This window comes from Lithobates pipiens, unplaced genomic scaffold, assembly GCF_037356315.1.
Source record: "Lithobates pipiens isolate NorthernLeopardFrog02 unplaced genomic scaffold, aLitPip1_a1.2 Scaffold_25, whole genome shotgun sequence".
In the NCBI taxonomy this organism is placed as follows: Eukaryota; Metazoa; Chordata; class Amphibia; order Anura; family Ranidae; genus Lithobates; species Lithobates pipiens.
This window is the reverse complement of record NW_027507787.1, coordinates 92,930,638-92,957,087: the sequence shown is the minus strand read 5'-3', so window position 1 is coordinate 92,957,087 and position 26,450 is coordinate 92,930,638. Positions and strand designations below refer to the sequence as shown.

The 26,450-nt window shown below is 45.6% G+C and overlaps 1 protein-coding gene across 4 annotated transcripts in view; it reads left to right on the top strand.

The window, feature by feature from the left end:
• Window positions 1-8,899, top strand: part of LOC143930401 (matrix metalloproteinase-9-like) — a 74,736-nt gene extending 65,837 nt beyond the window's left edge. For all 4 annotated transcript variants that reach the window (XM_077454695.1, XM_077454694.1, XM_077454693.1 and 1 more), the window contains one exon: window positions 8,374-8,899. In XM_077454695.1, coding sequence (XP_077310821.1) covers window positions 8,374-8,459 — 86 coding nt within the window. In that variant the 3' untranslated portion in view covers window positions 8,460-8,899. The remainder of the gene's footprint in view (window positions 1-8,373) is intronic.
• Window positions 8,900-26,450: the final 17,551 nt, after the last annotated feature.

Below are 26,450 nucleotides of genomic sequence, written 5' to 3'. Positions count from 1 at the left end.
TGAGACATTACAGCACATGGACACTTGGACATTCCCCCTAACTTATAAATAGACCCGATCCGGCGGCCATTTTACATTCTTTCGTATGTCACTATAGGGAGAGGTTGCTGTGTGAAGCAGGGAGAGACTGCAGTGACCCAAATCGCTAGCTATTAGGTCCACAAAAGTTCTTTTAAGGACTGGTATGGTATAGGCGTTAGGTGTAGTTCAGGATATAGGTTTGAGGCACTGCTGTGCTAGTGATTGTTGCAGCAGCCTTTATTTTTTCAGTGTAGAGAGAGGGACAGGACGTTGTGTGCAGCAGGGACAGTCAGTTTAATCATTAGCTGTTACTATTAGGTCCACAAAAGTCCTTTTCAGGACTGGTATGGTAAAGTAGTACAGGATATAGTTTTGAGTGCTATTCAAGTTATTGTTCCAGCAGCCTGTGTTTTGTCAGTTTAAATAGGGACAGGCAGGAAGCTGTGTGTGGCAGTGAGGGACAGTCAGTTTAATCAGTAGCTGTTACTATTAGGTCCACAAAGGTTCTGTTCAGGACTGGTATGGTAATAGGCTTGTACACATATAATATTCTTTCTTCCAAATATAGAAAGAATATTATACTTGACTGCTGCCCTTCTGCTGCAGTAGTCCTTTACGAGTATAGGGACTGAGGTACAGTCTGCTAATCATTCACAACCTACTAGTTCCACAAAGGTCCTTATAAGGACTGGTAAGGTATAGGGTACTACAGTACATAGGGTTGAGTGAGGTACAGTCTGCTATTCCTTAAGGACTGGTATAGGTCCACAATATATAGGGTTGAGGTGCACTACTGCTGACTGCTGCCCTTCTGCTGCAGCAGTCCTTTATCAGTATAGGGACTGAGAGTTTTGTCATAGGGTCTTTTAAAAAATTACAGGCAGAGGAAGAGGCAGGCCCTTACACGGGGTGGTAGGGGTAGGGCAGGAGCAACAGGTTTGATCCAAAGTGGGAAGTTGCAGAAGGTGCGTTCAATTACTTTAAAGGACGCACCAGACTTGGTTGAGTGGCTCACTCAGCCTTACACTTCTGCACCCTCCACATCCTCTCGATCCGCACCCTCTTCTTCACTCTCTGCTATGTGCACCCCCAAAGACACTACCACCAACAACACCACCACCACATACCTTCCGCTTGAGTCACAGGAATTATTTTCCGATCCATATCAAGACATTTCTGATGCTCAGCCACTCTTGGCGTTGGATCAGGAAGAGGAGGTAGCAACAACCGCCACTCAGCAGTCTGACGACAGTACCCAGATCAGCCCAAGAAGGAGGTTGGTCCCCGGTGTTAATGCCTACTCTGAGATCTCTACTTATAGCGGTGGGGAAGGTGACGTCGATGATGACGTGTCTAGTGATGTCACATGGGTGCCCACAAGAGAGGAAGAGGAGGGGAGTTCAGAGGGAGATATGGACCAGCAGATAGGGGGGAGGAGAAGCAGGAATAACTTACATTGCACAGAAGGGACAAAGCAGACTGCTAATGTATCAGGAGTGAGTCATCGACCATGCGGTCACATCTGGCGCTCCCAGGACGCCAGCACATGGTTCCGCAGTGTGGGCTTTTTTTAAAGTGTCTGCTGCTGACAATAGCATTGCCATCTGCAATCTTTGCAGTCAACGCATTAGTCGCGGTAAGCCCAACACTCACCTAGGGACGACTGCCTTAAGAAGGCACATGAGCAGCCATCACCGAGCCCAGTGGGAGCAACGGAACACACAAAGCCACATTCCAGGCTCTCACCGTCCAGCCTCGTCTTCTACTTCTCCTTCTCCTCACAATTGTCCTCCACTCCACCTTCCATAACGCCAAGCTCACGTTTTTCTGCAAAAAGGCAGGCTTCCGTGGGCCTAATGTTCGAGCGTAAAAAAATGATGACGCCGGATAACCCTCTTGCCCAACGGTTGACGGCTGGCTTGTCAGAACTAAAAGCCCGCCAACTACTGCCATATAAACTGGTGGACTCGGAGGCCTTTCGAAAATTTGTGGCCATTGGAACACCACAATGGAAGGTCCCAGGAAGGAAGTATTTCTCAGAGAAGGGCATCCCAGAGCTATATGGCCATGTTCAGCGGTAAGTGAATGTATCTCTGGCACACAGTGTCGGTGCCAAGATATATCTGACCACAGACACATGGTCTAGCAAACACGGGCAGGGAAGGTATATCACTTTTACTGCCCACTGGGTGAACCTTCTGACGGCCGTCAAGCATGTAACCCGTGGCACCCGTGTAGATTTGGTTTTACCGCCACGGATTGCATGCAGGCCTGGCTCTTCTTCTCCTCCTCCATCCTCCTCCCTCTCCTCCTCGGCTGACTCCTCCTTTTCCGCTGCTAGCGTCTCTTCCGCTGCGCCGCACAAGCTCCCCAGAACCTATTCGACATGCCAGGTGAGACGTTGCCATGTCGTGCTGCGTCTGTTGTGCCTGGAAGCCAAGAGCCACACTGGCCTGCCACTCCTTTCAGCTTTGCGTTCACAGGCAGATCAGTGGCTAACACCGCTCAATTTGACAGTTGGTAAAGTGGCGTGTGACAACGGTGCCAATCTGCTTAGCGCATTGAAACAGGGCAAAATTACGCACGTGCCATGCATGGCACACGTCTTAAACTTGGTCGTGCAGCGATTCGTTGTCAAATACCCTGGGGTCCAGGACATCTTGCAACTGGCAAGGAAAATCTCGGCCCATTTCAGAAGATCTTACACGGCCATGGCTCGCCTTGCTGACATTCAGCAGCGACACAATCTGCCGGTCAGACGTCTTATTTGCGATTGCCCGACGCGATGGAACTCAACCTTCTATATGCTTGATAGGCTGCTCCAGCAGAAACGTGCAGTTAACGTCTACCTGTATGAACTCTGTGGCAGAACAGGTTCTGGGGAGCTGTTTTTTTTTTTAACCGCGCCAGTGGCTGCTCATGCGCTTGCAGACTTCTGCAGCCATTTGAGGAGATCACCAAACTGGTCAGTCCCAGTCATGGCGCCATCAGTGACATGGTACGTTATGCCTTCTTTATGGAGCGTGCATTGCGTCGTGTCATTGATCAAGCTGTGGAGGAGCAGGAGCGGGAAGATAAGGAAGTCGCAATGCTGGATGAATTCCCAGGGGGGGCTACTCTGAGACAAGTGAACAACAGGAGTCTAAAGAGGAGTCAGAGGAGGATGGTGCCGGGGCGGATGAGGAGGAGCAAGAAGAGCCTGCTTTCTGGGATCCCTATTGTTGTGCATGGATGGGGAGAGGAGAATGAAGCGGACGACATTATCCTGGATGATGAGCAGGAGCCAGGCCACCACACCACTTCCAGTTTAGTGCAAATGGGGGCCTTCATGCTCCAGTGTTTTAATAGGGACCCCGTATAAAAAGCATAAGGGTCAAGGACCAGTACTGGGTGGCAACGTACTTAGACCCCCGGTACAAACACAAAATGGCGGAAATGTTACCGCCGTCACAGAGGGCTGTCAGAATGGAGCACTTCCAGGCCTTGCTTCGAGAAATGCTGCATTCTACTTTTGCATGCGCTGGCAGAGGAGCAATTCCCACTCCCAGAGAAGGAGTTGCGGGTACCAATCCAACAGCGCCTGCAAGAAGAGGCCAGTTTGAAGATGTGTTGGTGACTTCGGATATGAGGTCATTCTTTCAGCCGACCCATCGACAGGTGTCATCTGGATCCAGCATCAGGGAACGCCTGGACCATCAGGTGTCCGACTACATCGGGTTAACGGCCGATGTGGATGCTCTGAGGAGTGATGAACCCCTGGACTACTGGGTGGGCAGGCTTGACCTTTGGCCAGAGCTTGCCCAATTTGCAATCGAACTGTTGGCTTGCCCCTCGTCCAGTGTCCTGTCCGAAAGGACGTTCAGCGCAGCAGGGGGGATCGTGACCGATAACACTGTCGTGAGCTAGGCGAGTACGCTTAACTACTTCACATTTCTAAAAATGAATGAGGCATGGATCTCGGAGGAATTCAACACGTGACCAGTAGACCATGTATATGTCTATAAACATTTTTTTTAATTGAGCACACAGACCTTCTTTCTTCATTTGGCTCACTTCCTTGTCCAAAAAAAGCACACCATGCTATATGCCCATACCCTCCTGTTTGAAGAGGTTGAGCGGTGTCATATTTCTACTGGGGCTGCTTATTATGAGGGGCTCCCACCATCCCTGTGCTGTGCTGACTTCCTTCTGGGGCTGTACCTCTGCTGTGCATATTATGAGGGGCTCCCACCATCCCTGTGCTATGCTCATTATGAGGGGCTCCCGCCATCCCTGTGTTGTGCTGACTTCCTCCTGGGGCTGCTTATTATGAGGGGCTCCCACCATCCCTGTGCTATGCTGACATCCTCCTGGGGCTGCTTATTATGAGGGGCTCCCACCATCCCCCTGCTGTGCTGACTTCCTCCTGGGGCTGTACCTCTGCTGTGCATATTATGAGGGGCTCCCACCATCCCTGTGCTATGCTCATTATGAGGGGCTCCCACCATCCCTGTGCTGTCCTGTCTTCCTCCTGGGGCTGCTTATTATGAGGGGCTCCCACCATCCCTGTTCTGTGCTGACTTCCTCCTGGGGCTGCTTATTACGAGGGGCTCCCACCATCCCTGTGCTGTGCTGACTTCCTCCTGGGGCTGTACCTCTGCTGTGCATATTATGAGGGGCTCCCACCATCCCTGTGCTATGCTCATTATGAGGGGCTCCCACCATCCCTGTGCTGTGCTGACTTCCTCCTGTGGCTGCTTATTATGAGGGGCTCCCACCATCCCTGTGCTGTGCTGACTTCCTCCTGGGGCTGTACCTCTGCTGTGCATATTATGAGGGGCTACCACCATCCCTGTGCTATGCTGACTTACTCCCGGGGCTGCTTACGGTGCAGGTGTCAGTGCTATATATCACAGTGCTGGTGTCAGTGCTTTATGTCACGCTGCTGTCAGTGCTATCACGGTGCAGGTGTCATTGCTGTATGTCACACTGCTGGTGATCATCTCCTGCACCCTCTTCTTTGCCTACCCTGACCTTCCCTCTCCTCCATTGCCTTCATGCGCTCCACAGTCCTGAATTGTCACAATTTCACATATAAAAAAAGAATGCTTGTAGTTGTCGATTCCAGATTCACCTCATACATGTGTTATGTCATTGGCCATGTGGTGGGACTATGTTTGCACAGCTAGTAATTATTTTGTGGCTGCAAATTTGACCTGTAGGTTTGCAAAGTTCGCCTCCCATTGAAGTCAATGGGGCCCGCCGTGAACGTTACGGTTGGTGAACTATCGGCCGCGTTCGCAGTCCTCGTTCGCGAAACGTCCCGTCGGAAGTACGTCCATCACTACAGGTGATGTCAATATCTCAGAGGTTTTAAATGGCCAGACTCATCTGACCTTGCCCCAACAATCAGCACCATGGGTTCTTCTAAGCAGTTGTCTAGAAAACAGAAACTGAAAATAGTTGATGCTCACAAAGCTGGAGAAGGCTATAAGAAGATAGTAAAGCGTTTTCAGATGTCAATATCCTCTGTTCGGAATGTAATTAAGAAATGGCAGTCATCAGGAACAGTGGAAGTTAAAGCAAGATCTGGAAGACCAAGAAAAATATCAGACAGAACAGCTCGCAGGATTGTGAGAAAGGCAATTCAAAACCCACGTTTGACTGCACGATCCCTCCAGAAAGATCTGGCAGACACTGGAGTTGTGGTACACTATTCCACTATAAAGAGATACTTGTACAAATATGGTCTTCATGGAAGAGTCATCAGATGAAAACCTCTTCTATGTCCTCACCCCAAAAATCAACTTTGCAAATGAACATATAGACAAGCCTGAGGCATTTTGTAAACAAGTTCTGTGGACCGATGAGGTTTCAAATAGAACTTTTTGGCCGGAATGAGCAAAGATACGTTTGGAGAAGAAAGGGCTCAGAATTTAATGAAAAGAACCTCTGTCCAACTGTTAAGCATGGGGGTAGATCAATCATGCTTTGGGGTTGTATTGCAGCCAGTGGCACAGGGAACATTTCACGAGTAGAAGGAAAAATGGATTCAATAAATTTTCGTTAGTAACTTGATGCCATCTGTGAAAAAGCTGACGTTAAAGAGAGGATGGCTTCTACAAATGGATAATGATCCTAAACACACCTCAAAATCCACAGGGGATTACATCAAGAGGCGTAAACTGAAGGTTTTGCCATGGCCTTCACAATCTCCTGACCCCAATATTATTGAATATCTATGGATAGACCTTAAAAGAGCAGTGCGTGACAGACAGCCCAGAAATCTAAAAAGAACTGGAACACTTTTGTAAGGAAGAATGGGCAAAGATACCTCCAACACGAATTGAAAGACTCTTGGCTGGCTACAAAAAGTGTTTAAAAAGCTGTGATACTTGCCAAAGGGGGCAGTACAACATATTAATTCTGCAGGGTGCCCAAACTTTTGCAGACGCCATTTTTTTGTTTTCTGTAATTTTGAAAGTGTAAATGATGGAAATAAAATCTAACTTTTTTTGACATATTATAAGAATGTCTAATCTGTAATTTGATGCCATTTGGAGATTTTTCCATCTTTCCTTGGCTTCGTTATGCACATTAATACACATTTTTACCTGGGGTGCCCAAACTTTCGATCCCCACTGTATATATAAGACAGATCCAGGCCATGTTTTCTGTAACCAGCCTACTCATAAAACTTGGAGGGAGCCTACGCTGCCATGGAGTTTATTTTAAGGAGGCTGGGTAAGTTGGGGAAATAATGTTTAACAACAACATCTAGGATGGAAAAGGACCTGGAAGTCCTAGTAGATGATAGTCTTAGCAATGACATGCAATGTCAAGCTGCTGCTAACAAAGCAAACATAATATTGGCATGCATTAAAAAGGGGATCAACTCCAGAGATAAAACAATAATTCTCTCGCTCTACAAGACTCTGGTCCGGCCGCACCTGGAGTATGCTGTCCAATTCTGGGCACTAGTCCTCAGGAAGGATGTACTGGAAACAGAGCAAGAACAAAGAAGGGCAACTAAGCGAATAAAGTGTCTGGAGGATATTAGGTACGAGGAAAGGTTGCGAGCAGTGAACTTATTCTCTCTGGAGAAGAGACGCTTGAGAGGGGATATGATTTCAATTCATAAATACCATACTGGTGAGCCCACAATAGGGATAAAACTTTTTCGCAGAAGGGAGTTTAACAAGACATGTGGCCACTCATTAAAATTAGAAGAAAAGAAGTTTAACCTTAAACTACGTAGAGGGTTCTTTACTATAAGAGCAGCAAGGATGTTGAATTCCCTTCCACAGGCGGTGGTCTCAGCGGGGAGCATCGATAGTTTCAAAAAACTATTAGATAAGCACCCGAACGACCGGAACATACAGGGAGATACAATGCAATACTGACATATAATCACACACATAGGTTGGACTTGATGGACTTGTGTCTTTTTTTCAACCCCACCTAGTATGTAACTATGTAACATGTGTTTTGCTTTGTATCTTTTACTTAATTTTGCAGTAAAGTAAGGAACTCAATCCTCTATATGGTATTCATTTACTTTTACATATCAATAATGCTGTACATACACTATTTACAACTGTATAAAAACAATAAAAAGACATACAAAGTATTAAAAGGTATACATACAACACATGCACACTCTACCTACCTTCCTAGCAAATGAGCATGGACAATAGTCTGTGAAATCAGGTGCTAGAATCATCTGCAGGTGAAGTTCCTTCTTTGGTCTTGTAAATTCCCCTCTGGCACAAACTTTCCTTATTAGTTCTTGTGATGTAATGGATCCTCTTTCAGCTTATGCTTCTGGCCTTTTATTTAGAAAGTTTAGGTAGTCATTCCCACATGAGCATATCGTTTTTGCATCAGTTTCTATGAGCAAAACTTTTCCTAACTTAAACTCTAGATGGCACTGTTGTATCGTGCAGCCATAGGTCAAATATGTCAAAAGATCAAGCTATTGTTAACTTTTAGTGACACATTCTAGGTCCAGTGTTTGACTAAAACTTCTGTAAAACAAAGGGAACAGATAAAAATGTGTACACGGCCAATTGACTGGTTTATATTTGCCCAACATACCACAATAATATCTATTTTCCCTTTGTATTAGAGGACAGCTTATGCAAACAAGGTGTGGTTGTACTAGCATTGTCTCCAAGAGAAAAAGCTTTCATAAACATGGACCCAAAACATATAGATAATTATTTTGCTCTTGAAAAAATATAAAACACAAAGAAATGAAGTTCGTTACGAGATGCAAGGTGACACAGAAACAAATATGCTTCAAAAGAATATGGGTAGATAAATAGAAATATTAGAGAACCTTTACAACTTTTTTTTTTTTTTTTTTTTAAGGGACGGAGGTGGAAGATGCCAGCAGACCAGAATCTATATATGAAAATATTGAATACAAAGATGTGAAGGACACCACACCTATCTGATATGAGATGAGGCGTGGGTTTATTTTTCAAGACCATCATTCTAATCTCAGTTATACTGCACAACTAACTCTAAACAAAGTAAAAAAAAATCATACAAATTTAGGATGTGTGCATAGCCCAAAACCCTTTGGTTTTTATTCAGACGTTGCTTGAATACATGAGGGCTCCCCATCGTGTAAGGCCCTTTAGATGTTGGTACCCTGGTCCTCTGGGAACACCTGATGGTAAACCTATGATTCTGAGGCTAGTTATATCCAAATCAGCATTATTAGCCCCCCAACAAAAACAGTATCAGTCAATTATTTGTCAAAGTCTTTCAGAAAACACTGTTTATATGTTGATTTGGCGTTGACGCCAAATCATAACTATTTACTGTCAAAATGTGTGATTTGAGGAACATGGCTGGTTTGAAACATGAATAAAATGGGCCTTGATTAATATCTCCCTGAGGAGCGAATACTGTTATTGGTGGCATGCAATAATTTTATCAATGACAATATTGTGATGTTTTATTTGATATTGGGTGATATTTTTTAAAGGAAGCACACTATTGTCCATTTTTAACCAGTTGTCGACCGCCGCACGACGATGTACGTCGACAGCATGGCACGGGCAGGCATAAGGGCGTACATGTACGTCCCTGCCTTCCCGCGGGTCGGGGGCCCGATCGGGCCCCCGCCCGGTGCCTGCGGCGGTCGGTTTTCGTGCGGGAGCGATCCCGGACGAGGGGACGGCCATTCATTCATGGCCACCCCCTCGCGATCGCTCCCGACGAATGAAAATCCTTCGTGACATCACTTCCTCTCCTGTGAGGAGAGGAAGTGATGTATTCTCTCCTCCGTGTCGGTATTTTTCGTTCCGACACGGAGGAGAACGGATCGGTGAGTTGCACCAACACTCTACACAAACAGTAGAACATGCCAGGCACACTCACACCCCCCCTTTACCCCCCGATCACCCCCCCAATTACCCCTGCCCCCCAGTCACAGTGACACCAATGTCATTTTTTATTTTTTTTTTTTTTTTTTTTTTTTTTTTTGCATTGGTGTCATTTGTGACTGTAATAACTGTTAGGGCAGTTAGGGTTAGCCCCCTTTAGTTCTAATGTACCCCCCTAACCCCCCCAATAAAGGTTTAACCCCGTGATCACCCCCCGTCGCCAGTGTCACTAAGGCTGGGTTCACATTGCAGCGGTTTATGAGAACGAATGTGATTCGCACCGCACTGCAGTGCAAATCACATCCGATCTCTGTGCGATTCGAGTTCAGCCATTCGCCGCACCCGCCACACCCGCCGCACCCGCCGCAAATTCGCACGGGACCCTTTTTTTGGCCCGCAGCAGAATCGGATCGCATGGGTGTTCACGCCATGCGATCCGAGTTTGCAGATCGCACTGCGATATGCAAACTGATCTGGGGGTGTCAGTAACATTTCACTGACACTCCCAGCAGTTCGCATAGGGCAGTGTGAACTGCCGCCGGGAGGCATGCGATGCGGGAACCCGCCGCGCATTCGTGGCGTTCCCGCATCGCTCCAGTGTGAACCCAGCCTAATAAGCGATCATTTTTCTGATCGCCGTATTAGTGTCACAGGTGACGCTAGTTAGGCAGGTAGGTATTTAGGTTCGCCGCAGCTTTTTATAGCACCAGGGACCCCCATATACTACCGCATAAAGCCCCCTGATTGCCCCCTAGTTAACCCTTTCACCAGTGATCACCATATAACTGTTACAGGTGACGCTGGTTGGTTAGTTATTTTTTTATAGTTTCAGGGCACCCGCCATTTATTACCTAATAAAGGTTTAACCCCCTGATCACCCGGCGGGTGTCATTTGTGACTAATAACTGTTAGGGCAGTTAGGGTTAGCCCCCTTTAGTTCTAAGGTACCCCCCTAACCCCCCCAATAAAGGTTTAACCCCGTGATCACCCCCCGTCGCCAGTGTCACTAAGGCTGGGTTCACATTGCAGCGGTTTATGAGAACGGATGTGATTTGCACCGCACTGCAGTGCAAATCACATCCGATCTCTGTGCGATTCGAGTTCAGCTATACAGATAGTATGGCTGAATTCGTGTCGCACCCGCCGCACCCGCCGCAAACTCGCACGGGACCCTTTTTTTGGTCCGCAGCAGAATCGGATCGCATGGGTGTTCACACCATGCGATCCAAGTTTGCAGATCGCACTGCGATATGCGAACTGATCTGGGGGTGTCATTAACATTTCACTGACACTCCCAGCAGTTCGCATAGGGCAGTGTGAACTGCCGCCGGGAGGCATGCGATGCGGGAACCCGCCGCGCATTCGTGGCGTTCCCGCATCGCTCCAGTGTGAACCCAGCCTAATAAGCGATCGTTTTTCTGATCGCTGTATTAGTGTCACAGGTGACGGCAGTTAGGTATTTAGGTTCGCCGCAGCTTTTTATAGCGCCAGGGACCCCCATATACTACCGCATAAAGCCCCCTGATTGCCCCCTAGTTAACCCTTTCACCAGTGATCACCATATAACTGTTACAGGTGACGCTGGTTGGTTAGTTATTTTTTTATAGTTTCAGGGCACCCGCCATTTATTACCTAGTCTCACTAGTGTACCCCTAAATTTAGGGGTGTCTACTTTCCAAAATGGGGTCATTTGGGGGGGGGGTTTGTGCCATCTTGGCATTTTATGGCCTTCAAAACTGTAACGCCCTTAGAAAGCCTGAAGGCGGTGCTTGGTTTTCGGGGCCCCGTACGCGGCTAGGCTCCCAAAAAGTCCCACATATGTGGTATCCCCGTACTCAGGAGAAGCAGCAGAATTTATTTTGGGGTGTCATTTCACATATGCCCATGGTATGCGTGAGCAATATATCATTTAGTGACAACTTTGTGAAAAAAAAAAAAGTTTGTAATTTTCCCGCAACTTGTGGCAAAATATAAAATATTCCATGAACTCAACATGCCTCTCAGCAAATAGCTTGGGGTGTCTACTTTCTAAAATGGGGTCATTTGTGGGGGTTTTGTGCCATCTTGGCATTTTATGGCCTTCAAAACTGTAATAGGTAGTGAGGAGTGAAGTCAAATATTTACGCCCTTAGAAAGCCTGAAGGCGGTGCTTGGTTTTCGGGGCCCCGTACGCAGCTAGACTCCCAAAAAGTCCCACATATGTGGTATCCCCGTACTCAGGAGAAGCAGCAGAATTTATTTTGGGGTGTTATTTCACATATGCCCATGGCATGCATGAGCAATATATCATTTAGTGACAACTTTGTGAAAAAAAAAAAAAAAAAAAAAAAAAGTTTGTAATTTTCCCGCAACTTGTGGCAAAATATAAAATATTCCATGAACTCAACATGCCTCTCAGCAAATAGCTTGGGGTGTCTACTTTCTAAAATGGGGTCATTTGTGGGGGTTTTGTGCCATCTTGGCATTTTATGGCCTTCAAAACTGTAATAGGTAGTGAGAAGTGAACTCAAAAATTTACGACCTTAGAAAGCCTGAAGGCGGTGCTTGGTTTTCGGGGCCCCGTACGCGGCTAGGCTCCCAAAAAGTCCCACATATGTGGTATCCCCGTACTCAGGAGAAGCAGCAGAATTTTTTTTGGGGTGTCATTTCACATATGCCCATAGCATGTGTGAGCAATATATCATTTAGTGACAACTTTGTGTAAAAAAAAAAAAAAAATTTTTTTTTTGTCATTATTCAATCGCTTGAGGCAAAAAAATAAAATATTCAATGGGCTCAACATGCCTCTTATCAATTTCCTTAGGGGGTCTACTTTCCAAAATGGGGTCATTTGGGGGGGTTTTGTACTGCCCTGCCATTTTAGCACCTCAAGAAATGAGATAGGCAGTCATAAAATAAAAGCTGCGTAAATTCCAGAAAACGTACCTTAGTTTGTAGATGTGACAACTTTTGCGCAAACCAATAAATATACAATTATTGACTTTTTTTTTACCAAAGACATGTGGCTGAATACATTTTGGCCTAAATGTATGACTAAAATTGAGTTTATTGGATTTTTCTAATAACAAAAAGTAGAAAATATCATTTTTTTTCAAAATTTGCGGTCTTTTTACGTTTATATCGCAAAAAATAAAAATCGCAGAGGCAATCAAATACCATCAAAAGAAAGCTCTATTTGTGGGAAGAAAAGGACGCAAATTTTGTTTCGGTACAACATTGCATGACCGCGCAATTACCAGTTAAAGCAGCGCAGTGCCAAAGTGTAAAAAGACCTCTGGTCATTTACCAGCAAAATGGTCCGGTCTTAAAGTGGTTAAAATTATATTCTGTGAATTAAGAAGCAAGTTGAGTATCCACAGTACTTCCTTTATACGCTTTCACTCTTTTATTTTTTTAAGTATTATATGACTTGGGACCAGTCATTACGAATGCTGCTTAGTTTAACCTGATAACCTTTTTATTATCCAGTTTTCTTCTGGGATCTTCAATTTGGTATTATAATGGAAAACCCACTAACCTCTTCAAATTATAGAGTCCTCTCAAAAAGTAGCTATCTGCATTGCTTATCTAGTAATCTACCCCACTGTAAATAAATAGCTACAATATAAAAAGAAATTCTTGGGCATAGCTCCGCATAGAAAGAAAATTAAATGAATAAATATATACTAGACCATTGCAGTCTATATAACCCAAACACTGGGCCAATACCAAATCTAAAACAAAACAATAGTGCGTTGTCACTTTAAATAATAATCATTCACTGAAACCAATCCTTTTCAAAGTGAAAAAAAAATGAAAAAAGGATGTGTAAATTTTAGCAATATGTAGACCTTAAAGTAGTTTTTTTCATCTTTCCATCTATTAAATTCTCTGCCCTTGTTGCTTTAACTTTGGATAGTAAAACTTTTTTTTTTCTGCCAGTAAATACCTTTTACAGTACCCACTTTTTGTTTCTTGTCTGGTCATTATGAAAAGAAAAAAAAGGCGCCTCTAAGTGCAGAAGTAAAACTTTATTTCCCAAAAGGGTTAAAAACATCTACAAAAGGGTGGAGGGGCAGGAACACATCATATTAGTAATATGGCAGGTTTTGCCCACAATGCAAAACTATATGTTTGGCGTAAAAGCAACACAGCTCATCACCCTCAACACAACATGCCCACTGTCAAACATGGTGGTGGCAGCATCATGGTTTGGGCCTGCTTTTCTTCAGCAGGGACAGGGAAGATGGTTAAAATTGAGGGGAAGATGGATGCAGCCAAATACAGGACCATTCTGGATGAAAACCTGTTGGAGTCTGCAAAAGACCTGAAACTGGGACGGAGATTTATCTTCCAACAAGACAATGATCCCAAACATACAGCAAAATCTACAAAGGAATGGTTCACAAATAAACGTATCCAGGTGTTAGAATGGCCAAGTCAAAGTCCAGACCTGAATCCAATCGAGAATCTGTGGAAAGAGCTGAAAACTGCTGTTCACAAACGCTCTCCATCCAACCTCACTGAGCTTGAGCTGTTTTGCAAGGAAGAATGGGCAAGAATTTCAGTCTCTCGATGTGCAAAACTGATAGAGACATACCCCAAGCAAAAGGTGGCTCTACAAATTATTAACGCAAGGGCCGAATAATTTTGCACGCCCCACTTTTCATTTTTTTATTAGTTACAAAAGTTTAAAAAATCCAATAGATTTCGTTCCACTTCACAATTGTGTCCCACTTGTTGGTGATTCTTCACAAAAATAAAAATGTTATATCTTTATGTTTGAAGCCTGAAATGTGGCAAAAGGTTGAAAAGTTCAAGGGGGTCGAATACTTTCGCAAGGCACTGTAAAAGCAAGCGATAGCCGACATGTTTTGCAGTTGATATATATATCCGCTTCTTCAAGGATTGGTTGCTGTGTACTTTAATCTACATTTGTATTAAAAATAAAAGATACATATACACATATAGGGTGGGGTTGATGGGGATAAATGGGGCGGGGGGAGGGGTCAGAAGGAGGAGTCTCCAGGCTCTTTGTCTGATGCTGCCTCACTTGTGTTTGGCACAATTTCCCTTGTTGTTTGACTTGATTGGTCCTATGAAGAGAGGACTCACCCACCATCCTGTGGACCCTCCCCTCTTTGTATTGGCTTTATATGGAGGGGTGAATCTGCGATGGGGCTCTATGCGGGGGTGCGGGATCCTCGGAGACCTAGACTCACGGCACGTCTGGCTGAGTCCATGCTGGGGGGAGCGTCTCCTATGACTTTACTGCATTCAGGTAGTCATATGTGGTGTATTGCAAAGCTCTATTTTGAGTTTAATACACTGTTGCTGGTGTCCTATCATTATACTGTCCCCCATCGGATAGTGTCCGCTGTGTACTGCGCATGTGCAGTACACAGCACACACAGATTCCGAAAATACCCGAAGATGAACGGAGCCTGTGCCGTGAGTCCAGGTTCTATCCCCACCATCCAAGTGGACATAGAGTTGGAATATAAAAGAGCCGAGCGCAGTGAGGCCGAACCTGAAGCATGGCGAGCGGCCCTCTAATTTTCCCAACCCTATGTCCGCTTGGATAGTGGGGCTACCACCTCCACTCACGGCGCAGGCGCCGTTCACATTCGGAGATTTTCCGAAGCTTCTTCTGCTCCGTACTGCGCTTGCGTAGTACAGGGCGGACACTATATGATGGCAGGACACTATCTGCCAGAACACCGGTTTCAATTTCTGGCCCTTGCTAACTCTGTTCATGTATATTCTGCTTGCCTTGTAGAATATACCTATACATGGAAATTGTTGGATTCCCCAGATACCTTGTTAAATCAGATTCCACTATTCGTAGTGATGAAATTTTAGGCACCTATTTCTCTCTCAAGTTTGGCGGTCTTTATTGTTACTCAGTGTTTATGACTAATTTCTGATACTATCAATTTTACTTATTTGGATTCACCTTTTTAGGGATGACCTCAATAGTCTTATATTCTGGAGGCACCATCCATGCTGCGTGGACTCTTCTCATGGCGTGTCCTATCTGTTTGGTGTCCCCTTCGTCCTATGTAGCTATATATGAATACTTGCACCCTTTCTTAATGCCCCCAGGTCCCTCGCCCCGCCCCATTTCTCCCCCCCTTCTTTTACCCCCTTTTAGGAGTATTATATGTATTTAATATGTGGATTGTGTATTGATTTGCTTATATCAAATAAAGGCGTATAGGAGGCCTGCAGAGAAACACCAACTCAACGCCAATTCTGACCTCAAACAAATCGGCAGCAGATAAAAATATCTATAAACGTACCTTTAAAATATAATGAAATACTAAGGGGGTATAAAAGAGCAGCTGATGTAAAAACGTATAAAATCTCAAAAAGTTTGTAAAAATCACTCACAATCCAATCACTGAAATCACAATCCAATCACTGAAAACAACATTACTAAAACTGCGCTTAAGAACTGATAATAGTCCAGTATCAATAATGTGTAGTCTTCCATACACCGTGCAATTGAAATTTGATGTATATGAGCAAGAAACAGTTCAAACGTGGAGTTGGTTATACATGTAGACTTCAGGATAAAAACCGGAAAGTGCACCTGTCACCAAAAATACAGTCCACCACGTGTTGCACACTCCATAGGAGGCAAACTCACCAGATTTTTCTGGGTTAATAGGCACTCAATCAAATCATCAGTACAATAGCCTCGTCCTATTTCCTCATCAGAAATTTCCAGGTGTGCAGGGGTTACGGCTTTCTCTTATACAATACGCTCTCAGTGCAATCCAAATTTAAGAAATACGTCTTATTTCCTCATCACCAAACACTTCCAGGAATGCAGGGGTTAACAAAGAGCAAACAAAATCCACACATAGTGTAATTCCTGTTATTATATAAGCACCCCCAAAGCATCAAAAAATCCCTTAGTAAAAGCTGCGTACATCACATAAATAAAAAAAACAGCATCAATGTAATCATGCAGAGGGAGCTCTCGCTATACTCAGCCTTTCCAAGATGAAGCATGCTTGTCTTGCAGGAAGTTGCCCACACTGCCGGTTACAGCTTTGGAGGGCTGTGGGGGCGCAGAGTGTAACGCTAGAGTGTCGTGTAAGCCACGCCCTGACCGGTTTTGACACTATGAACTTCAACTGAGGGCGTTTTGTGATTTGTTTATATGTATATTATTTCAGATACAGATTTTGATTAAATTAGCAACCAAGCCTTGAAGACGCGTATATATCAACCATGAAACATGTTGGCTATCGCTTAATTTTATGTAATATGTTTTGTCTATGCATTCTTGTCTTTTGTTATAGGGGATTCAAGTCCCTTTCCCCCTATATATGTATGTATTTTTTGTATATTTTTTTTCTATTTACAATAAATTATATATTTTTATACTTTTGTGTAATAATATATATGTTCTGGAGTTGACCATTTGAACCCCCACAACTATTTCTCTTTCTTTTCCATTATATAACCAGGGTTGGTACTCCATGACATACTCTGTTTAAACTATGTCAGTGGGTTTTGACTACATGTTTATAAATCTAACTCATTCTACTATATAATAGGATTTTTGTACTCACCGTAAAATCCTTTTTTCTGTAATTCACCGACCAACACAGCTCCTCTCTGTAACTAAGTGGGTTGTATAGCCTGCCATTAGGAGAACTAGGCAAAATTGTTACACAATACAAGGAACTTTAAATCCTGCCCCAGGGGGGTGGACCCTGTGCTATCAACCCTCCTCACTGCTCCGAGCAGCTTCAGTACGTCAACAAGCAGTATAACGTAGGAAAAAGGAGGGGTGGGTGCTGTATCGGTCAGTGAATTAATGAGGAATGGATTTTACGGGGAGTTCAAAAATCCTATTTTCTCTTATATTCACTGACCGACACAGCTCCTCTCTGTAACTAAATGGGACGTCCCCAAGCAGTGCCAAAGGAGGGGAGGGAAAAAAACAGCATAAAAACTTCATCCACCATGGCAAGTGGGAACTAGTCAAACTAAATCCACAAAAAAACAGCAGTGTGTGGAAAAATTCCACCATATAACCGGGTATCCTCAACAGGAGTGATCCCCAAGACTGCAACATTGTGGAAGTAATGCAACAGTGCATTAACCAAACAGTACTGCGTTTTTTAATCGAAAAATCAAGAAAAAAACTAAATTGCAACTACATGGCCGCCTGCAAAACTTTGCAGCCAAAACAAGCATCAGCTGATGCACTGACGTCTACCTTGTAGAACTTGGTAAACGTATAGACAGACGACCAGGTCGCCGCCTTACAGACCTGAGCGACAGACGCTTGGTGTCGGAAGGCCCAAGACGTTACGATTGCTCTTATAGAGTGGGCCGTGACTGGAAGGGGGGGCACCTGCCCCTTCAAGGCGTAGGCTTGGACTACAATCTGTCTGATCCACTTGGAAATGGTGGCCGACGAGCCCGCCATGCCTTTCTTTAGAGCCCTAACCACATCGAGAGCGTGAAGAGCCACCTCCTTGGAGTGCTTCGGCTTAGGACACAACGATGGTAATACAATGTCCTCATTGATATGAAAAGCCTAAAACCACCTTCGGTAGAAAGGACGGTTGTGGACGCAACACCACCTTATCCCTGTGCATGACCAAATAAGGCGACTTGCAGGACAAGGCCACCAATTCCGAAACCCCCCCTGGCCGATGTGATGGCCACTAGAAAGACCACCTTCTCTGAAAGGGTCAACAGGGGAATCTCCCTGATATTCTCAAACGGCGGCTTCTGAAGCGCCAACACCAGAATCCCATAGGGGTAACGGTGGACGCACCGGAGGGACTACATGTCGTACCCCCTGAACAAAGGTACTCACTAATGAGCGAGACGCCAGGGGTCACTGAAAAAAAAGACAGCCAGGGCTGAAATTTGCCCCTTAATAGCGCTCAATGCCAATTTCTGGTCTACTCCTTGCTGAAGAAACAGCAGGATCCTGGATATAGAAAAGGAGCGCGAATGCCACCCTTTCGTCTCACACATGGAGATGTAGGCCTTCCAGGTACGATGGTATATCTTCCGTGAAGATTTCTGCGCCCTCAGCATAGTTGGAATCACCGAGTCCGACAGACCCCGGTTCCTCAGCACCTGGCTCTCAATAGCCATGCCGTTAAAGCCAGCGATGGTAAAGCAGGGTGAAAGATTGGACCTTGAGATAGGAGGTCCTCTCTCAGTGACAGTCGCCAATCTGCCACCAGACGCACCAGGTCTGTGTACCAGGGCCGCTGAGGCCAATCTGGGGCAAACAGGATTACGGGAATCCCCTCGGCTTCCACTCTGCGAAGTAGACGTGGCAACAGTTTTAGTGGAGGAAAGGCGTAGATCAGCTGGTACTGATCCCACGGAGCCACCAGCGCATCTGCCCGTGGATCTCTCGTCCTGGACACAAAGGCCAAGAGATCCACATGTGGCATGCCCCATTTCAGGCACAGCAGCTAGAATATCTCCTGATGCAACACCCATTCCCCTGGGTGCAGCATCTGGCGGTTCAGATAGTCCACCTGCCAATTTTCCACCCCAGGGGTGTAAATGGGTAACAGGGCCGGAACGTGTCGCTCTGCCCACCGAAGTATGTGAGCAACCTCCCGAGCAGCGGCTGGGCTTCTTGTTCCCCCTTGGTGATTTATGTGCGCCACCGCCGTGGCGTTGTCTGACTGTATCCTGGTCGGACGCCCTTGAAGACACGTCGAACACGAGTGAAGGCACAGCCTGATCGCTCTCAATTCGACCAGATTGATTGGCAACTTGGATTCTTCCGTCGACCAGAGGCCCTGAGCCGACTGAATCCTCATCACTCTACCCCATCCGGACAGACTAGCGTCCATCGTGATCACCGTCCAGTTCAGAGGAAGAAACGATTTTCCGGACTGAATCACCGGGGACCTCAACCACCAGATCAGGGAATCCCTTACTGGTTGGCTTACCTGGATCTGCCGTTCCAGGGTCAACGGAGATTTGTCCCATTTTGTCAATATCTGCTTCTGCAGGACTCCGGTGTGGAACTGGGCATAAGGTACTGCCTCGAAGGAAGCCACCATGAGTCCCAGCACTCGCATGCAAAAGTGGAGCGACGACCACTTGCGGTTCATCAGTAGATTGACCGCAGACCTGAGAGTCAGCAATTTGTCAGAGGGGAGAAAAACCCTTGCTTCCCTGGAGTCCAACAGCAACCCCAGGTACTCCAGACGCTGAGTTGGTCCAACCACCGACTTCTTTAGGTTCAACAGCCACCCAAACTCTTGCAGGGTCTGCATGGTGATCGCCACATCCTCCTCTAATTCTGAGGCGGAAGATGCTCTTAGGAGGAGATCGTCTAGGTAACCCATGATCGTGATCCCGTGCTGCCTCAGCAATGCCAATACTGGAGCCAGTACTTTGGTAAAGACTCGGGGAGCTGATGCTAGGCCAAAAGGAAGAGCCACAAACTAGCAGTGGGCTTCCCCTACTGCCAAACGCAGACATTTTTGATGCCGAAGGCAAATGGGTATGTCGCAGGCTTGTTAGGCTTGCGGTTCCAGGGACGCTTTTGACCGTCTGTTTTGCCGAAGCACCGGGCGGACGAAAAAGCCGATTGTGAGCGGAAAAAGAGGGCCCTTGCCTGCGGCGAGGCTCCTTGGCCTTCCTGGCCTGTGGGAGTAGTGTACTCTTACTACCAGTGGCATTCTTAATAATGTCATCCAACGAGGCTCCATAGAGCCGCTCGCCAAGGAAGGAAAGATCCGTCAGGGCTTTCTTGGATGCCTGGTCAACAGACCAGCATTTCAGCCAAATTAGGCACCTCAGCACCACAGCTGACACTGAAGCCTTGGATAACAGAGGGAAGAGTATCCAGGGCCGCGCCACAAACGTACTTAAGGCCTTGCACTAATTGGTCTGCTAGCTCCACGCAGACAGGGGAGGCGTTCTGCTCTCCCAATTTGCAGTGCAAAAGTTTTGCCCACTCAGTCAGTGTCTGCGACACCAGTGCGGATGCCAGTACAGGTCGCACGGCTGACCCCCACAACCGTAAATAAAGAACGAGCCATCGCCTCGGCCTTCCTATCCGCGAGATCCTTGAATGCAGGAGTCCACTCAACCGGGATCGTGGTTACTTTATTTAACCTAGATACTGGGGGGTCCACGACCGGAGGAGCCGACCACTTTTTGAGAAAGCTGTCCTCAAAGGGGTAACGCACCGCCAAATTTATGGGGACCGAAAAGGTCCACTGCAGGCGACCCCCTTCCCTGTAGATGAATTTGTCAAAATAAGTCAAATACGGAAACACCTAACGTGCTGGCTTGCGGGACCCAAAAGGGACCGGTACATTAGCAGAGGGATCCGATGGCCCCTGAATCTTCAGGGTATCATGCACAGCTGTGATGAGTGCTCCAACAAGAGCTTTGTCACGCCCGGATGGGGAATAATCCCCACTGTCAGAGCAGGGGTCACCAGCCGCAGCAGGGCCCGAGTCTGCATCAGAGCTCTCCCCAGAGGATGGGGGGGCAGGGGCCTCTTATGTGCACCTTTGCTTCCACGTGCCGCCTTTATCTTAGCAACATAGGAGTCAAGGACCGCCGTCAAGGTGTCCATGCGCGCCACGCTAACCACATGTGACCCGGTTGCTATAGCCTGGATTTTGGGGGAAGAACCACCAGTTTCTGAAGCCATGCTGACCCTAGCCTGTCTGCTACCTGCAAGGGGACTTAGGACAGTGAAGGTCCCACCCTTCTGCTGCCGCCATGTGGGGGGGGGGTACTCACCAACCTGGGGCATTCTGTGAATGCCACTAGCAGTGCCTGTAGTCCCTAGGAGGTTCCCAGTCGCAGAAAGGAGAAAACTGTCAGCAGCAGCTGCTTGTAACAGCGGTGAAACGTTCTGCAGAGCTAGCTTCAGCGTTCAGCGAGGAGCCATCCAGCGTTCTGTACACACAGTGGACACAGGAAACAGCAAGTGAGAGCCCATGTAATGCTGCCACAAGAGAACTGCGGTGAAAAGAGCGCTTCAAGAAAATGACTGCCAATTAAACTAAATAGGAGATCCTAAAGAAGATGGCTTCTGAAGCTCACCAGGGGAATACAGGCTTTCCCACATCCAAGATGGCCGCCTGACAGCGCCATGCAGTTACAGAACAAAACTAGAAATGTGCTGCCTGCCTACAGCCAGAACAACCTCCACAAACACTTTTGTGTCCCTCCAGACCGGGACCAGGACCAACGCCACCCGCACAGAGTCCCCACAGGTGAGAAACCAGCGAACCCACACACACCACCTGCAGCGCACGCAGCCACCCCCCTCATAGGGGGGAAGAAGGGGTGATAGGGACTTGGGAGATAAGATAGGGAGGTGAGGTAGCGCCTGAATCGACCCCCCAGGGAATGCCCAGCTGCTCACACCACTGAGGCATGGAGAGCTGTACTTACCGGTCCTGAAGAGCTGGGAGACATTCCATCAAAGACCTACTCCTGCACAGTTACAGGGTAGCTGTTGGCCCGGTATACTGTGATCCAGACAGCAGTAGCCTGGTCATATGTATACCCCGGAGCATTGAAGCTCACTGACCACCTCTGGAGCTGAAGCATGCCGTGGCCTGCCGAGCCTTAGCTGCGGCCTGCTTACGCTCGATGGCCGGACTGGGGAGACTACAAGGATATCATTAACCAGCCTGTCACCCAGCCGGCAGTTGATAGAAAATCTCAGGATCTTTTATCTTGCGCAAAAAACATCAAACCTGCAGCAAAAACGTGGAACGAGAGGGCCCGCAGGGTTCCTAGGTCATTCTCCTTACTAGGCAAAAGAAAAACTGAAGCTGCTGGGAGCAGTGAGGAGGGTTGATAGCACAGGGTCCGCCCCCCTGGGGTGGGATTTAAAGTTTATTGTGTAACAATTTTGCCTAGTTCTCCTAATGGCAGGCTATACAACCCCTTTAGTTACAGAGGGGAGCTGTGTCGGTCGGTGAATATAAGAGAAATAAAGTTTTTATGCCACCTTATTGGGCTTGCTTGGTGGTTCACAACGTCCCCTTCTTTACCTTGCCTTCCCCTCTCCCTTTCTTTCCTTGTGTTATCACCCATCTAGTTTATAGGTTAACACTTATGCTTATCTTTCATGCATTTAAAGCAAAGTTCCACCCAAAAGTGGACTTTCCGCTTATTCGTCTCTTCCCCCCTCCGGTGCCACATTTGGCACTTTTCAGGGGGGAGGGGGTGACGGGGACCTGTCTTTGACAGGTACCCTTCCCCACTTCCGGAGATGGTGCCACGGCGAAGCTCAGCCCCCCTCCCGCCTTCCTCCGCCACCAGGCCTATCAGAAAGTGCAGCACGCTTAGCGCATGCACAGTAGGGACCCAGCTGTGAAGCCGAAAGGCTTTCACTGCCGGATGCCCTTACCGACAATGATGGTGGCTGCACCTGACATCACAGGCTCCCTGGACAGGCAAGTGTCCATACATTAAAAGTCAGCATGGCTTGGGCGGACCTCCACTTTAAGATTACTAAGTATAGACCTTTTATGTATCCAACTACATTGTATCTTTGGTTGTACATGCAATGTGTACCTTTGTTTCTGTAAAACCAACATGTTTACCCCCAAAAGGTTTGCTGAGCAGAAGAGTTAATTTTGTTTTTGCCAAGATTCTTACACTAAAGCCAAACCTAAGAGAGGGGTCCAGTACAACTGCAAACATATAGTTATATATAGTTACATAATGACATAGGTTGAAAAAAAAAAAGACACAAGTCCATCTAGTTCAACCAATAAAAAAAAATTCTATACAGTATATGTCAAATCATACAATCCCATATACACAATCCTATACCCACAGTTGATCCAGAGGAAGGTGAAAAAAATAGGAAAGTTTAATGAGATCTTAATTCGGAGGATGTGCGAGTACATGAACGGACTAGGAAAAGACTACGAGATGACTAAAGAAGCGTTGGAAGCCATAATAACAGTTATCCCGAAGGAAGGAAAAGATAAGTCATTATGCTCAAACTACAGACCAATATCCCTCTTAAATGTGGATACAAAACTTTATACCAAAGTATTGGCAGCAAGATTGAGGGGCCTTCTGAATACATTGATCCACCCAGACCAGGTGGGTTTCATAACAGGGAGAGAGGGGCACGATAATGGCATGAGAACGCTGCTGATCTTACAAAAAATAAAGGAGGGTGGATCCCCAGGCCTACTCCGGTTGGTAGACGCAGAGAAAGCGTTCAACAGGGTAGACTGGGGATTCAGGTTTCAGACCCTAGACAAACTGGGGATTGGACCGATCATGAGACAACGCATCAAAACTCTATACTATCAGCGAATAGCTAGAGTAAAAATAAACGGGGACGTTTCCCCGCCTTTTGAGCTCAGAAATGGAACGAGACAAGGATGTCTCCCTTTTTGTTTATCCTCTCATTGGAGCCATTACTTTCCTCAATTAGAAGAGACCCAAGAATTAGAGGAATTGAGATGGGTAATGAGGAGCACAAACCCATGGCCTTCGCAGACGACGTGCTTTTTTACATCAGTGACCCCTGGAATACTATGTCCAATTTGTTGAAAAATATGGGGAAAATCTCAAACTTCAAAATAAATTTAGCAAAATCTGAAATATTAAACATTCATTTGAAAAAAAAGAGGAAAGGAGAATACTGCAGCAGAAATATGGGTTTCCGTGGAGAAAGGAGTTAAAATATCTAGGAATTAAGCTAGCAAATTCCATAAATAAGATTTATAAAATAAACTATATCCCCTTATTAAACAAGATTAAAAAAAAGATAGTAAAGAGAAGATAAATAGGCCCCTCTCCTACCTAAGATAGCGTACAAGTTCCAAATGCTCCCCATCCCCTTACCGCAAGTATTTTTAAAGAAAATAAAGTCACTGATGATGAACTTTATATGGAAAAACAGGAAACCTAGAGTCGCCTACTCTGTATTAAAGCAGGGAAAAGAATATAGAGGTTTAGAAGTCCCTGACATACAGAAATATTATAATGCCGTGGTATTGTCCCGGATTCCGGAATGTAAAGAAAAAAAAATTAAAAACGGTGGGTTAGTATAGAAAAAGCACTTAGTAAGGTTAGGTTGAACACTATAATATGGAATCCCCTCAAAGCGAGAGCACTAGATACAGTGCCTTGCAAAAGTATTCGGCCCCTTTGAACTTTTCAACCTTTTGCCACATTTCAGGTTTCAAACATAAAGATATAAAATTTTAATTTTTTGTGAAGAATCACCAACAAGTGGGACACAATTGTGAAGTGGAACGAAATCTATTGGATATTTTAAACTTTTTTAGCAAATAAAAAAACTGAAAAGTGGTGCGTGCAAAATTATTCGGCACCTTTACTTTCAGTGCAGCAAACTCACTCCAGAAGTTCAGCGAGGATCTCTGAATGATCCAATGTTGTCCTAAATGACTGATGGTGATAAATAGAATCCACCTGTGTGTAATCAAGTCTCCGTATAAATGCATCTGCTCTGTGATAGTCTCAGGGTTCTGTTGAAAGCGCAGAGAGCATCATGAAGACCAAGGAACACACCAGGCAGGTCCGTAATACTATTGTGGAGAAGTTTTAAGCCGGATTTGGATACAAAAAGATTTCTCAAGCTTTAAACATCCCAAGGAGCACTGTGCAAGCGTTCATTTTGAAATGGAAGGAGTATCAGACCACTGCAAATCTACCAAGACCTGGCCGTCCCTCTAAACTTTCAGCTCAGACAAGGAGAAGACTGATCAGAGATGCAAACAAGAGGCCCATGATCACTCTGGATGAACTGCAGAGAACTACAGCTGAGGTGGGAGAGTCTGTCCATAGGACAACAATCAGTCGTACACTGCACAAATCTGGCCTTTATGTGAAAGAGTGGCAAGAAGAAAGCCATTTCTCAAAGATATCCATAAAAAGTCTCATCTAAAGTTTGCCACAAGCCACCTGGGAGACACACCAAACATGTGGAAGAAGGTGCTCTGGTCAGATGAAACCAAAATCTAACTTTTTGCCCACAATGCAAAACTATATGTTTGGCGTAAAAGCAACACAGCTCATCACCCTCAACACACCATCCCCACTGTCAAACATGGTGGTGGCAGCATCATGGTTTGGGCCTGCTTTTCTTCAGCAGGGACAGGGAAGATGGTTAAAATTGAGGGGAAGATGGATGCAGCCAAATACAGGACCATTCTGGATAAAAACCTGTTGGAGTCTGCAAAAGACCTGAAACGGGGACGGAGATTTATCTTCCAACAAGACAATGATCCCAAACATACAGCAAAATCTACAAAGGAATGGTTCACAAATAAACGTATCCAGGTGTTAGAATGGCCAAGTCAAAGTCCAGACCTGAATCCAATCGAGAATCTGTGGAAAGAGCTGAAAACTGCTGTTCACAAACGCTCTCCATCCAACCTCACTGAGCTTGAGCTGTTTTGCAAGGAAGAATGGGCAAGAATTTCAGTCTCTCGATGTGCAAAACTGATAGAGACATACCCCAAGCGACTTGCAGCTGTAATCGCAGCAAAAGGTGGCTCTACAAAGTATTAACGCAAGGGGGCCGAATAATTTTGCACGCCCCACTTTTCATTTTTTTATTAGTTAAAAAAGTTTCAAAAATCCAATAGATTTCATTCCACTTCACAATTGTGTCCCACTTGTTGGTGATTCTTCACAAAAAATAAAAATGTTATATCTTTATGTTTGAAGCCTGAAATGTGTCAAAAGGTTGAAAAGTTCAAGGGGGCCGAATAATTTCGCAAGGCACTGTAATTATACTCATATAATGACAAGTAATACATTTAATATATGGGATAAAGTATATAAAAAATTAATTGGAAAATATAATTTGCACTGATAGGATTATTTGAAAATGATTACTATGCACCAGGGAAAAAAAAATAATCGATAGGTGGAGGGTGGTTAAGGCTGAAGCCCTTGGAAAGATTATGCATGTTAGAAAACACCAAGAACATGATATCAAAATGTATAATTTATTTTTAAAGATGGATGAACTGGAGACTCCGCCATTCATGAACAAAAATGGGAGAGAGACTTAGGCACATATATGGAAAG